Source organism: Lynx canadensis, chromosome D4 (assembly GCF_007474595.2).
Source record: "Lynx canadensis isolate LIC74 chromosome D4, mLynCan4.pri.v2, whole genome shotgun sequence".
In the NCBI taxonomy this organism is placed as follows: Eukaryota; Metazoa; Chordata; class Mammalia; order Carnivora; family Felidae; genus Lynx; species Lynx canadensis.
This window is the reverse complement of record NC_044315.2, coordinates 93987476-94000569: the sequence shown is the minus strand read 5'-3', so window position 1 is coordinate 94000569 and position 13094 is coordinate 93987476. Positions and strand designations below refer to the sequence as shown.

General features: G+C 53.2%; 1 protein-coding gene across 1 annotated transcript in view; it reads right to left on the bottom strand.

Moving 5' to 3' along the window:
* Positions 1-3190: 3190 nt before the first annotated feature.
* The window catches only part of CACNA1B (calcium voltage-gated channel subunit alpha1 B), a 190550-nt gene continuing 180646 nt past the window's right edge, over positions 3191-13094 (bottom strand). The window contains exons 40-47 of the mRNA XM_030293870.1: positions 10880-10987; positions 10235-10347; positions 9221-9348; positions 7040-7175; positions 6784-6900; positions 5412-5619; positions 4914-5158; positions 3191-4481 (exon numbers count right to left, since the gene is read on the bottom strand). Of these exons, the coding sequence (XP_030149730.1) occupies positions 3951-4481; positions 4914-5158; positions 5412-5619; positions 6784-6900; positions 7040-7175; positions 9221-9348; positions 10235-10347; positions 10880-10987 (1586 nt within the window). The 3' untranslated portion in view covers positions 3191-3950. The remainder of the gene's footprint in view (positions 4482-4913; positions 5159-5411; positions 5620-6783; positions 6901-7039; positions 7176-9220; positions 9349-10234; positions 10348-10879; positions 10988-13094) is intronic.

Here is a 13094-nt window from a genome sequence, read left to right as displayed (position 1 = left end):
GCTACGGTCCGTGGGTCATGCACATGGTTCTCTGAGACCACACAGCCTCAGTGAGAAACTGCCCACTGGAGACACAGTTGCTCCCATGCCCTTGATTCTTAACAAGTACGCGTGTCAAATCGGGAGGCCAAAGGACTGCAGGGCCAGTCTGCTGTATGCCTGCTGTGGCCAGGGCCACATTCACATTTGGAGGGTCATTGCTTCCCTTGGCAAGCTAAGAGACTGAGAGAGAGGAGGCACTTGTCTCAACCACACAGACATTGGGAACAGAAACATCCCTCAGGGCTGCCTATACTGCCCACGGACCTATTATACTGCATAGCAGCACAGCTAATTGGCCATGGGGGGTGTCAAGACCCTGCCTGGCCTGAGTTGGAGGACCACAGATGCCTGCCTGGATGGTCAGAGGCCAAGGTTTGTCCTGCCTGCTATTCACTGCTGATCACTCGGATAGGATGAAGGGTCCAGCCGGCGTGGGTAGGGCCTCACAGGCCTTCAAGAAGGCGCACGTGGCGGGTGGTAGGCCACTGCAGCCAGTTCTGTATCAAGCCACACATGTCTACTGAGTGCCCTGTGGGCCGCAGCTGTGCTAGAACCTGGGGCACCCCAGGCAGAGTGGGGCCAGCAGCACCCTTCCCAGGTGAGAGGGTGGAAGAACCCTGTATGACCTCTGAGGCCCTCCATAACCCTTGGCTGGGGTGGAGTTGGATCTGAAACAGTCAGCAACCAGGTGGGCATTTTGCTTTTCTTCTGTTAGAGCCTAGGACTGAGGGGCAGAAAACCAATGCTCCAGCTCAACCTCTGATGCATGTGTGACCCTGGATGAGGCCTGTCTATCCTGCAGAGGCCCACAGAGATGGAGGAGGGGAAAGAAAGCCAGTTATGCTTAACCCTAACCTAAACCCTGGCCCTGATCCAGACCCTGACCCCCATCTCAAGCCTGGCCTTGACCCCAACCCATGACCCTAACCCTAACCCCACCCAGATTCTCAGGCTGATCCACACTTGCATTGTGAACAGAACCAAACAAGTTTTAGGGGATTCTCATTTTCTCCTGAGACCTCCTCAACTGTGGAATCCTGCCCACATGCCCATGGAGGTGGCCTTGCCTCTCGTGGACTCACTGATTGTTGATTCCCACAGCCCTCACATACATCACCCAGCAGAATGGGGTTTATTTTTGATTTTTTGCTAAGTTTTATTTTAATCCAAGGACTTTGATTCATACAAAATGTCATTGTAGAAACAATAGCAGAATCCAAAGTCTGGGTGATCAATATTACTCAGGCAGCAAACTCATCAATCACAGGATTGTTTTAAAGCAGGCCCCAGTTGTGTTGCATGGTTGGGACTTCTTTTTGGGTATTTTTTTAACACTGTTCTTAAATATAAAGTTTTGCAACAAACCTTTGATTTATATCAAATATAATTAAAAATTAACAAATGAATACATTGTATCAAAAAGTACGAAGATATACATTTTCATGCACATACTTGTATATATGTATATATGTATATATTTTACATGCACACATAACTTATTCAAACTACAGCCACTGCTTGACTGGTCCAGATGCAGACAACTGGTTAATGCATTTCAAATTTGGCAACTCACTATGAGATCTCAGTGGAAACATAGGATAGCTGAAAAGAGACGATACAGAAACAAAACCCAAATTCAGGAAAACAGGACACAGTATCTCCTCCCCCACTCCCTGTAGTTTTCACCAATTCCAGTGTCTAGAGGAATCCAGACAAAGTGGTGAGGCTCTGTGGGGCTAGAACAGTGATTCTCCACCCAACATGGCCAGGAAAGTAGCTGTGGTTCTGCACAGAATGGATACATTCAAAATAACATGGGCCAGAGATGAAACATCAGTATCAAAATACAGGTCCTTCTGCTTTGCAACAGGAGCACAGCGATCTCATGCACAGTCTGAGATTCCATTCCAGTTTATTATTTCCTATTGCAGTAAAATACTCTGTAATCTTAAAGTTTCAGAGTGTTGTGCCTTCCAGTAAGGAAATTCTATAAAATGGTTTGGTCACAATCATGCTGAAACCCTAGAACAGGTGGCGGTCTTACGTGATTTATTTCTATTAAATGTGTGTCTTTTGTTGCATAGCCCTATGGGTTAACGACATCCACTCACTAGGACACACCTCCACACACAGACACGCACACACACATCACAGGCCAAGTTTCTTCAAGGTGAGTCATGGGGTAAAAGCCAATGGGAACACTCAAATGATCCAGCAAAGAGATCATCTGACATTTCCAAACAGGGAGGATGCACTAGAATCACATCATCTAAACGTTCCCTTTGTTCACAAAACAAAAGGTGTCCCAGTGTTTTATGCACAGCCTCCTAACTATGGTCTTTCCCTTTTGAGAATGGCCATGAGGTTGGATTTCTCTTTTGTTTCCCGCTTTCCCATGTCTCGTGCCACACACAGTGCTGGGCTTCAGAAACTCCCATCTGAGCCGCAGTAGCCAAGGTCCTCCTTCACCAATCGCTTCCTCCGAGTTTGGGCCTCATTTCAGTCAGGACATCCCAAGTGCCCGCATCTGCTCAAACACAGGCCCTCACTCCTGCCCCGACAGCTCCAACTCCACTGCTCCCACCTCTCCCTCTTCCCACCACCTCTCCCTCCCTCTGGCCTTATCTGAAAAGAAACTTTCACGACAACAGACATCATGCCCCCTTTGGCAGGCATCCCATCCCTGAGATTCAGATGTAGAACAGACTGAAAACCCCCCATACAAGGACACGCTCTACCCTGCTCTGTGGCTTCCCAGGAAACTCTCATGCTGGTGGGAGGAAAACGGGGGAATGGTCACTTCATTTCCACCTATAACCTCCTCCTGGATGTTATATGAGTGTTCTCCATTGACAGCAGCTTTCTACTTGGTTGATATTTGGAACTGTTTCCACAAAACCCACCACACAGGCCTCACGTCACCGCCCCCAGGAGCCTGGCACGAGAGGGCTCGGAAGTCAGGCACTTGGTCAAGAGCAGCAGGAGCCAGGGGTCACTGGGGGACCACCCGGGCTGGACACAAGAGCATTGCCTCGCACAAGACACACACACACACACACACACACACACACACACACACACACACTGAAGAGCTGAGAGCTTCCTACAGGTTGGATTTTTTTCTTTAAGTTATATTACTATTTCCTTCCCCATTTTTCTGGTTTTCTTTTTTTTCTAGGTCAAGTATATGGAACTGACAAAAGAGGGAAGGGTGTCGTGATTAAAAACCAAAACCCACAGCAAGAATGGTTTCCAGATTTGGTCCCTGTCAGGGATGACAGCATCTGGGAGAGGACAGAGAGTGTGTGAGTGTACTTCTAGTGTCCATTTGCTGTCCCAGGTACAAAGGGCAATGCCACACATGTGTGTGTTTGTGGGCGCGGACAAGACTTGCATGGAGCCAAAAGCAGGCTCCCAAGGCTGCTGCTGTTGACTGTCAACTGTGTTGTCTTGCCAGGCTCTTAAACACGCTGGGCTCCTCTGTACCACACACTTGAATAAAGGATGGTCTCCACAAGATTCAGACCTCCTAAAAATGGCTCTAGGCACACACCCCAGATGCTGGGATCCATCACACAGGATTCAGACTGGCAGGGTCCTACTCAGCACATGCAGCCACTTCCCATGTAGGGTCTGTGGTATGAGACCCAGGCAGGCAGCATACAAGGGGATAGAGAGAGCCACGTCCCTCTCCAAAAGGGCTTTAGGAATTGGTCCAGCATCAAAGAGGAGGGGGGGAGAAGCGGGGCCTCCCCCCAGCTGGCCCCAAAGGCGAGGCCCCTCCTCCCAGGGGCTGCTGCCCCCGCATTGGTGCCCCTGAGCGTCCCTGGGAGCCCAGCGTGGATGATAAAACTCATCGACTGGAACGCGCCCGCTGAGCAGGTGTGTGGTGGAGGTGGTGCAGCGAGCTAGCACCAGTGGTCTTGGTCGGGGTGGTGGTAGCTGTGCCGAACCCGGCCGCCCGAGCTGAGTCCCAGAGTGCAGTGGTAGCCATTGGGCACGCGACGGAGGGGGTGGGACTGGGAGGTCAGAGAGGACACATAGGAAGTCCGGGAGGAGCGCCCCGAGTTGGTGGCCACAGCCTCCTCGAAGGTGAGCGTGTCCTCAGGCTGGGCGCGGACAGTGTCCTCACTGTCCAGACGCTGCCCCAGGTAAGGGTCGGAGCCGATCCGAGAGCCAGCAGCCAGAGGCTGGCTGAGGGGGTCTCTCTGGAGCAGGGCGTTGTGTTCAGAAAGGCCACGGCTAAGCCGGCCAGGGGAGAAGGTGGGGAGGCTGGTCTGCGCCCCAGCGAAGTGGACAGGGGAAGAGTTGGCCGTCTTGTAGGTGACACTGGGACGGGGGGTCAGCGGAGTCTGGGGGAGCTGCCTCCGCCCACCGCGGCCAGGGGTGCTAGCACCGGATGTTGACAACAAGGGACTCCCATTCACTGAACCACCACCCTACAAGAAAACAGAATAGAGCAAATAAAAATCAAAGGACCAGACCAAATGGACAGAGGCCAGTGCAAGTAGGAACCACGAAGGTGGTGGTGAGAGGCCTGGAGAGGGGCAGGCGCCCTGGGAGGAGGACGGGTAGGGCATGCGGTGGGGGGAAGACACATAGTGCTGGCTAGGCCTGGGGTGGCAGTCAGGGAATGGTAGGTGACAAAGGGGGACAGGCAAGTCCAGGGAGAGAAGAGAGAGACCAGAGGCCAGTCCAAGGCAGTTGGGAGGGGAGGATTGGGCTGGTGGGGGAGGAATGGGGTGAGAAAGGGGGGGGGGGTGCAGACTTGGGCCTGGGCACCAGGACACGAAGGGGGATTCAGAGCATAGGCCCAGGAGGGTTGTGAGGAGGGGCAGTGAGTGGAGGGGGGAGAGGGGGTCATGTCTTACCTGTCTCGGGGGTCCTGGCTCCTGCCCGGCTGTCGGTGATGTGGGGTGGCTGCTGAGGGAGGGCTTGGGCTGCAGGGGCTCACGGCCCCCAAAGCGGTCACAGGAGTAGAAGCGCTGCTTCTCCGAGGAGGAGGAAGAGGGCTGCCTCCGCTCTTGGGACCGGCCACGCTCCTGCCTACGCTCCCGCCGGCAGCCTGTGGGCCCCTCTCCCGGGGGTGGCCCCGGCCCTGCAGCACTGCTGGGTGCTGGCCAGGAAGAGGAGAAATCAGCACAGAGAGCCAGGTTGGGAGACAGACTCCCCCCCACCCCAGACCTGGTCCCCAGGGCCAGCAGGGGGACCCAGGGAAGAGCTGAGGTGGGTGGGTGGTCCTGCCTGGTCCCCAGACCTAGGACTCGCCGCCCCCTACTCCGGGTTGCTTGTACGTGAGGCAAAAAAAGGAACACGGTCTCAGACCCCTGCCTCAGGCCATGGCCACTCAGGGGACCCCTCTCACGCACCGCCATCTGCGTCTGCGGACAGGCTGGGCCCCTTCTCCAGGGACTTCTGCTTCCTGTCCCTGCGGCGGTGGCAGCGGTGGTGGTGATGGGGCACGGGCTGGCTGGCTGGGGCGCGGTCCAGGGCAGCGTTGCAGAGATGAGCCACATGGGGGCGCTGGGGCGCCAGCGTGGAGATGGAGCGCTTCATGGGGCTGGCGTCAGGGGCCGGCTGCGGGCAGGCAGGACATGGGTTGGCACACAGCCTGCGAGGGGGACCTGGGGCAGGCTCCAGGGTGGCTGGCAGCAGCCATGGCACTCCCTCTCTCGGGAAAGTTCTTCCCCACCGAATCCCACCCTTTCTCTCAGAGCACACTGCACAAGGTGCTCTCTGTGTCTGCCAGGCCGGGCAGGGCCCAGGCAGCCTGTTGGCCTCAGCATCCCTGGCGGACAGGGAGGATGCCAGGAAGAGGGAGGCTGTGGGCCTGGCTGGAAGAACCCTGAGGACCGGCTGAGTGTGAGGGCTCAGCTGGCCCAGGGCCATGAGGCTGCTTGCCCCGGGCTGAAATCAGGACCTGCGGAAATGCGCCCTCCAAGTAGAGCTGATCCACAGCCCCTGCTGGGTTGTCCTCAAGTTGGATGGACGCCCAGCTGGCCAGGATCAGGAAGGGGAAAAGGACAGGAGCCACCACCAGTGGGAGGCAAAGACAAGTTTCGAGAACGAAAGTCAATTTAGATGTGTAGAACCGGGAACCACAAAAGGAGGCAGGAATAGAGCCAGCCCCGGGGAAACACCAAAGGTCGTGTCCCTTCAGAGGCCCTCACCCTCCCAGCAAGTGAAAGAAGAGCCCCTTGACACAGCCTGCAGACCCCTCTCTGAGACCTTGTGAAAGGGCCCACAGCCTCCCTGCCCTGGAGCTTCCCGCTCCATAGTCAAAGCATCCCAGAAGGAGCAGGGGAGGGAGGCGGTGCCACCTCCAGTGTCTAGAGACAAAGCAGGGCAGGTCACCCGTGGAGCCTCAAGGGGAAATAGGGAGGACCAAGGTGTGAGGTACTGTGTGCATTTTGGGGGGAAGGTGCGGGCTGGGGTGGGAGAGGTATGTCCTAGAGAGAGGTAAAGGCTGGGTCAGGGACACAAGGCTGGAGGGTGGAGGCCCCAGTGCCCTGACGGGAGGCTGAACACAAGTGAGCGGTGGGGACTCTTGGCCTCAATGGAATCTGGCTGAACGTCTTGAGACCATCACGGCGTTCTGGGAGGACCCAACAGGGCTGACAGTGCCCACGCTGTAGCACAGGTGGGGAGGCTTCGCATGGGACACAAGCCCTCCCTATGCCAGGTCTCCTCATGCCCCAGTCCCCAACCCTCCCACGACCCTGACCCTCCAAGACTACCCACCTGGGTCTCTGCAGCCAGGCGGGGCATGGAGGCCGCTCGTCCCTGACTCTCCAGCCCGGGTTGGGGCTCCCCGTCAGGACCTCTCAGGGCCATGCTCTGCATCTGGACATCAACAGCCTGGGCATACAGCAGCCCACAGTCACACCCACCTCCCCTCCACTCTCACCTTCTCCCCCACACCATTCCTGCCATCTACCACCATCCCTGTCTCACCCCCCCATCCCCAGCCTCAATACCTAGCCCTGAGAGCCCTCACCGGTTTTCCTGGATGCACCGCCGGGATCTCTGTAGAGTGGCCACGCTCCAGGGGTGTCCTTGCCTCATAGGGTACCTCCTGGGTCCTCTGAGTGCCCCAGGAGACAGACTCCTTGATGCCACTCTCTTGGGTTTGTCTGTGAAGAGAGGACTGTCCTGTTGGCTAAGAAGTCTATGGGGCACCACATGCCCACCAAGGACCTGGCTCTGACCCGCCAGGAGCCTACACTGGCCCTTTCTGCTCTGGGCTAGAGGAATCCCAGAGCCATAAAGCCCCTCAAGTGCAGGCACTCTCCAGTGGCTGCAAAACAAGGGATGTGGACCCAGGTCCAGGGCTTAGAGCAGGCAGGAACAGAGGGAAGTCTGGGCCCACAACTTCCTGGCCTGTGGACAAGCAGCAGGTTCCTCAGCCCTAGACGGGGCCTCACATGTGTAGTGGGAGCATGAATGGCATTTGGCCAGGACAAGGCCACATGTGTATGTGATGTATCGTAGTAAGGACATCCTGCCTCTGCTGGCCCTCGGCTCCCTCCTGAGGGTTCCTCCCGTTCCTCACCTCCAAATTCACTGCCACCTCCCTGCTTCCCCAACCTCCAGCCATGGAGGCCTTTCTGCCCTTCAGATCTAGTGTCACATTTTGGAGGAGGCCTTCCCCAGTCCATGTACTCCACCTCACTCTATCGGTGTACATCTCCCAGGTGGCATCGAAATTGACCAGCATTGGCCTGGATTACTGCTTGTTCCCATGTCCAGTGAAGCAATGGAAACACTCTCACTCACACAGGTCGCATGGCATCAATCACACTCTGAGCTCTGAGATGAAGTCTGCTGGCCTCAGCTGGCCACACTGATAACGGGCATCTACCCTGTGGTGTGCTATTTGGAGCTGCTGCTGCCTTGGGGATGGCTGCCCCTGTCAGGAGGCCCAGTCACGAGAATGGAAGCTGGACCTCCAGGCCTTGTGACCCCTGAGGTCACTCCGTGCGGAAGCCAGCTGCACGCGTACCAGCATCAGACGGCACAGTAAATGCCCCAACTGCCTGGTTCAGGCTGACTGGGTACTGGCTCACTTGCAATAAAAGGGAGTGGTAGCTGATTCTATAAAAATTAGAACCATGAAAATAAGTAACATTCATTTTTCCTGAACTGAAATCTGGCTTAGAACGATCCAGAAAGACATCTCATGGGTCCACCAGGCCCAGGCGAGCTAGCCCGGGCCCAGGACCCAAGAGCTGCCAAGCTGGCCCCTTAATGTGAGAAGTAACACACCACTAAGTTATAGCAGCTTATTCCTCAGCAAAACCTACCTGATTAACACTCCATGACCCACAACCAGGCTTCAGAAAAGAAGGTCCAAAACATGTCCAGGAGAGGAAGATATTGGGAGCTCTCACCATGCATGCTGTGCCCGGGCTGGTATAGGCCCCGCGCCTCAGCCCTTGCTCAGTGACACAGAGCTCATGTCCCACTGTGCGCTCGGCCACTGATTTGCTTTGGCCAATGAGATGGCCAGGCCCAACCTGCCTGCCAGGTACCACCTTTCAGCGATCCACGGTGCAAGAAAGGTGACTGTTATAACACTTGGTTTTGGGTGGTTCAATACCAAGAATTACTACAGCAAGAGTTAGGGGATAGGTGAAAAGGATATTAACAATTTGCCTACTAAATATAGTTGTTTCAGAAATCACTACCAGAATGGAGATATGAGAGGGAAAATGTCTCAGAGGAGTTCGGAAGTTGAGAACACAAATAGGCCATCAACAGACAGGGGTGAGGACTGAGGAGGAAACAAAAAATTTCGCAGTGGTCGGCAGGCACCAAAGGCCAGGGAGGAAGCAAAGGCTCCTCACTGGAAAGACAAATGGGCACGAACAGCGGGAGGTGACTGGGAATCATCAGCTGTCTGAATCCTTGGACCTCAGTGCTGTCAGAGGTACCCGCTTAACACTTCAGGAATGAGCTTTGGAGTCCACCACAGAGACCACTCCAGCAGCAGAGCAGGACAAGCTCTCAGGCAGCACCATCTGGTGGGAGGTGGGTGCAGGGTGGATGGTAGAGCTGATCCCCCCAAAGGGGCGATGGGACAAGGGCTCCCTGTCCTGAAGCACTGCCTACAAGGAGCCCCTCTGAGAGGTGGAGGACCTTCCTCCCTGCACCGCACACCCTGGGGCCTGGTACTCACACTGCCCCACCGTTGCTGAGGGACGCAGAGCTCTTCTGCCGAAGGAACACCCGGGCTCCTCGGAGCACGGCCGGCTGTGTCTGCTCCAGGGTGGCCTTCAGAGGGTGGAAGAGGGACACAGGGCCCATCTGCACAAGGGACACAAAGAAGAAGAAGAGCTCCAGGGCAGAGGCAGGTGCCTCAGAAAGCTGCCCTGAGCCCACAACATGGCTTGTGGCTCCTTCTGCCCTACCCCCAGCCCTATGAGGGCTGCCATATGAGGCAGGCTTACTCCAAACCCGGACTGTGAGTGACTTCAGAAAAGTAATTTCACTTCTTGGAGCCTCTGCTTCCCTACCTACAAAATCTGGAGACTACATCCAATTACGAATGGTAAAAAGACCTCATCTCATCATCAAAGTGGATTGACAGAGGCTGCATGAGCCCCAGATTCCCATTCCCAAGGTGGGTGAATGTCCCTATAAGCTCTGGACACCAGATGGACACTTTCTAGACAGAGAGTCTGCATGTGGTCACTGATATTTTGGCTGTGTGGGAAAGTTGTTATCTTTGATGGATGACATTGGGAAGATGGGCCCCCAAACCAGCTCAGTCAGAGTCATGAGTGGAAGAAATCATGACCCAGGACCCATCAGTTTAAATCTCTCTGGTCCCTGCCTGTGTGTAGGGACTTCCTCAAACCTCCTCCTCAAGCATTCTTCAAACTTCTTTCCTATACCACTTAAAAAAGTGGTATCTCCAGGGGATTCTGTTCTCAGCCCCTTTTCTGTTCCTGAACACTAGCTCTCAAGTCAGGGGATCCCCAGTACCAGCAAGAGACCAGCCATTGGGAAAAATACAGGCTGTATGGAGCTTCTGACTTTGGGGCCAGAGAGTGGAGGCGGCTGCAGAAACCTCTCATCTTCCTTTTCCCGCTGTGCAATCTCCAAGAAGGGTGTGGGTTCCCTCACTGTCAAACAACTGAAGGGTGCCAGGGCCTCAGATTTACTTCTTGGAAATCTTGGAACCTGATACCTGGGATAGGCCTCCAGTGGCCTGGTGAATCTGGTCTCTGGTGGTCTTGTTCTGTTTGTAGAAGTCAAATATCATCAGAGCTGCATAGACTTTCCCCACTGTCATCTCGTCAGCTGGAAGGAGAGAAAATAGAGGATGGAATCTAAAGGAGGAAGGCAGGGTGGAATGCGCTGAGGAAACAGCTCCCGCCACGAGGACTCCTGGACACACTCAGACAGAAGCACAGGGCTTGGCCAAAGCTGCACAGTCCCCACATGGAGCTTCCTGACACAGCACATAACCCCTGGAGCTGCACTGACTATCTCCACAGGGCCCTCAATCTCCTCCCAAAAGAGTGGATGTGGAGTTTAATCTTTAAGCACATCGTCCTTTTTGGCATCTCTGACTGTAGGAGTCTCCCTGCTTTTCCCTGGGCTTTTTGACATATACACCCCACCAGGAGTGTGGGTGGCTGTGGCCACAGAATAAATCCCAGGTCACCCCCTCCCACAGCCCCTGTGCACTCACTTGTAAGACTGTTTTCCCTGCAGGTGGAAACAAAGTCTAGACTATCTACAAGGCTGCCCTGGCCCAGGCCTCCCAGCTCTGCCTCTGGGTGGGACACGAAAGGGGCATGAGGATGGGGAATTTCCTGCCTTCACTTACGTTTATGAGGTGGCACCAGTAAATCCAGGGTCTTCTGGGGCAGATTGGCCCACACGGAGGAAATCTCCTTCCTCAACTCTGCATCACACTGATGCTGCTTTGTGCCAGCTAGGATGGAACAAGGGTGTGGAGGAGAAGAAATATATAAGGAGCTATCCCATAGCCCCCTTGGGGAAGCAGGCCAAGCTGGGGCAGGCGGGGAGAGGTGTGGTGTGGGGAGGGATGTGGGGCAAACACAATGCTAGGAGAAAGGCCAAGCGGGAAGAAACACCATCATGGCGGCTGTCAGAGCTCCTCCTGCCGGAAACCTGCCTACAGACAGAGGCACGTGTGTGTGTAGGCCCTGGGAGCCGAGACGGAATTCAGAATTCGGTGGCAGTCCAGCCATTCATCCACCCATGCGTCCACCCATTCAGAACTACTGAGGGAACACCCACCACATGCCAGGTACTGTTCTAGGTGATGGAACAAAAACAAAGGAGGTCCCCTTGTGGCATGATGTGGCTTTTATTAACAATAAAGTGGCAGTAAGTTAAAATCCAGTTATGTTGGGTGCAGAAAAAGCCAAGGAGGGAGGGATTTTGGACATGGTAGTCAGGAAAGGTCTCATGAGAAGGTGGCATGTATGTAAGACCCTGTAGGCAGGACGGCATGAGACAGTGCAAAGGCCTTAGTGTGTTACACAATGAGCCAGGACAGCAAGGCTCATGGTGGGGTGGGGGTGGGGGGGGGCAGGGAATGCAAGGGAGCGGATGTTGAGATGGGATGCAGCAGAGGGGGCTGAACAGAGGGATAGAATACTCGGGTTTATCTTTTTTTTTTTTTTTAAACAATCAGGTTTATTATGGTATAACATACATACAATGAAATTCACCCTTTTTAGTCATCCCATTCTGTGAATTTTGGTAGATGCCTAAAACCATGTATCCACAATAGAGACATGGTACACGCACCACTGCCAAAGTTCCTCTGTTTGATCCCTTTGTAGCTGACCCCTTATCCTCTTCCCATCCATCCCATCGTTGATGTGTTTTCGGTCTTGGTTGTTTTGCCTTCTCCAGAATGTCACACAAACGACATCATCGGTGGTGTATTGGCTTTTGAGTAGGACTTTTTCTACTCAGCATGATGCATATAGATCCATCCATGTTGCTGAATGTATCAGAAGTCTGTTTCTTTTGAATGCTGAGTACTACCTCATTGTACAGATAGTCCACAGTTTGTTTATCCATTCACCAATTGTGGACATTTGAGTTGCTTACATTTTGAGGTGATTATGAAATAAAGCTGTAAACATTTGCTTATATGTTTTTATGTAGGTGTAGGGTTTTTTTTATATGTATGCCCTCATTGTGACTGTATTTGGAGATAAGGCCTAGAAGAGATAATTAAGGTGAAATGAAGTCATAAGGGTGGGGCCCTGACCCATATTTAGTGTCCTTATAAGAAGAGACACCAGAAAATTCGCTCACTCTCTGCACGCACTCAAGGAAAGACCACATGAGCACACGGTGAGACAGTGACCAGGCCCCACAATGAAACCTATCTTCCAGCACCTTGATTTGGACGTTCAGCCTCCAGACGGTGAGACATAAATTTCTGTGTTTAAGCCACTGAGTTATAGTATTTTGTTAGGGCAATGCAAGCAGACTAAGATACTAAATGTCAAGATGTCTCTCCTTTTTTTAGCATATAGTTGTCTATATTTTTCCAGTACCATTTGTTGAAATAATTACCTTTTCTCCATTAATCGCCTCTACAACTTACCAGAAACCCATTGAAATGTGAGGGTGAGTCTCTATGTGTTGCAATGACTTATGTCTCTGTCCTGTCACTAACACTACACACTTTGATTAACATGCTTCATACAAAGTATTTGATTCAGGTACAGTGAATTTTCCAACTTTGTTCTTCTTTCAAAATTGTTTGCTACTCAAGGTCTTTTGCTTTTCTACACACATTTCAGAGTCGATTCGTACATTTCAACCTAAAAAGGCTGCAAGGATTTTGACTGGGTTAACATTTATTCTATTGTTCAATATGGGAAGAACTGACATCATGAAAATATGGAGTCTTCCAATGCATGAAGATGAGGCAGTGTTTGATTTATTTAGGTCTTCTTTGATTCTTTCAGTCAATGTTCTGAAATCTGCCACATACAAATCTCACATATATACTTTTTAGAGTTATACAGCAACACAGAAGTATCTCATGT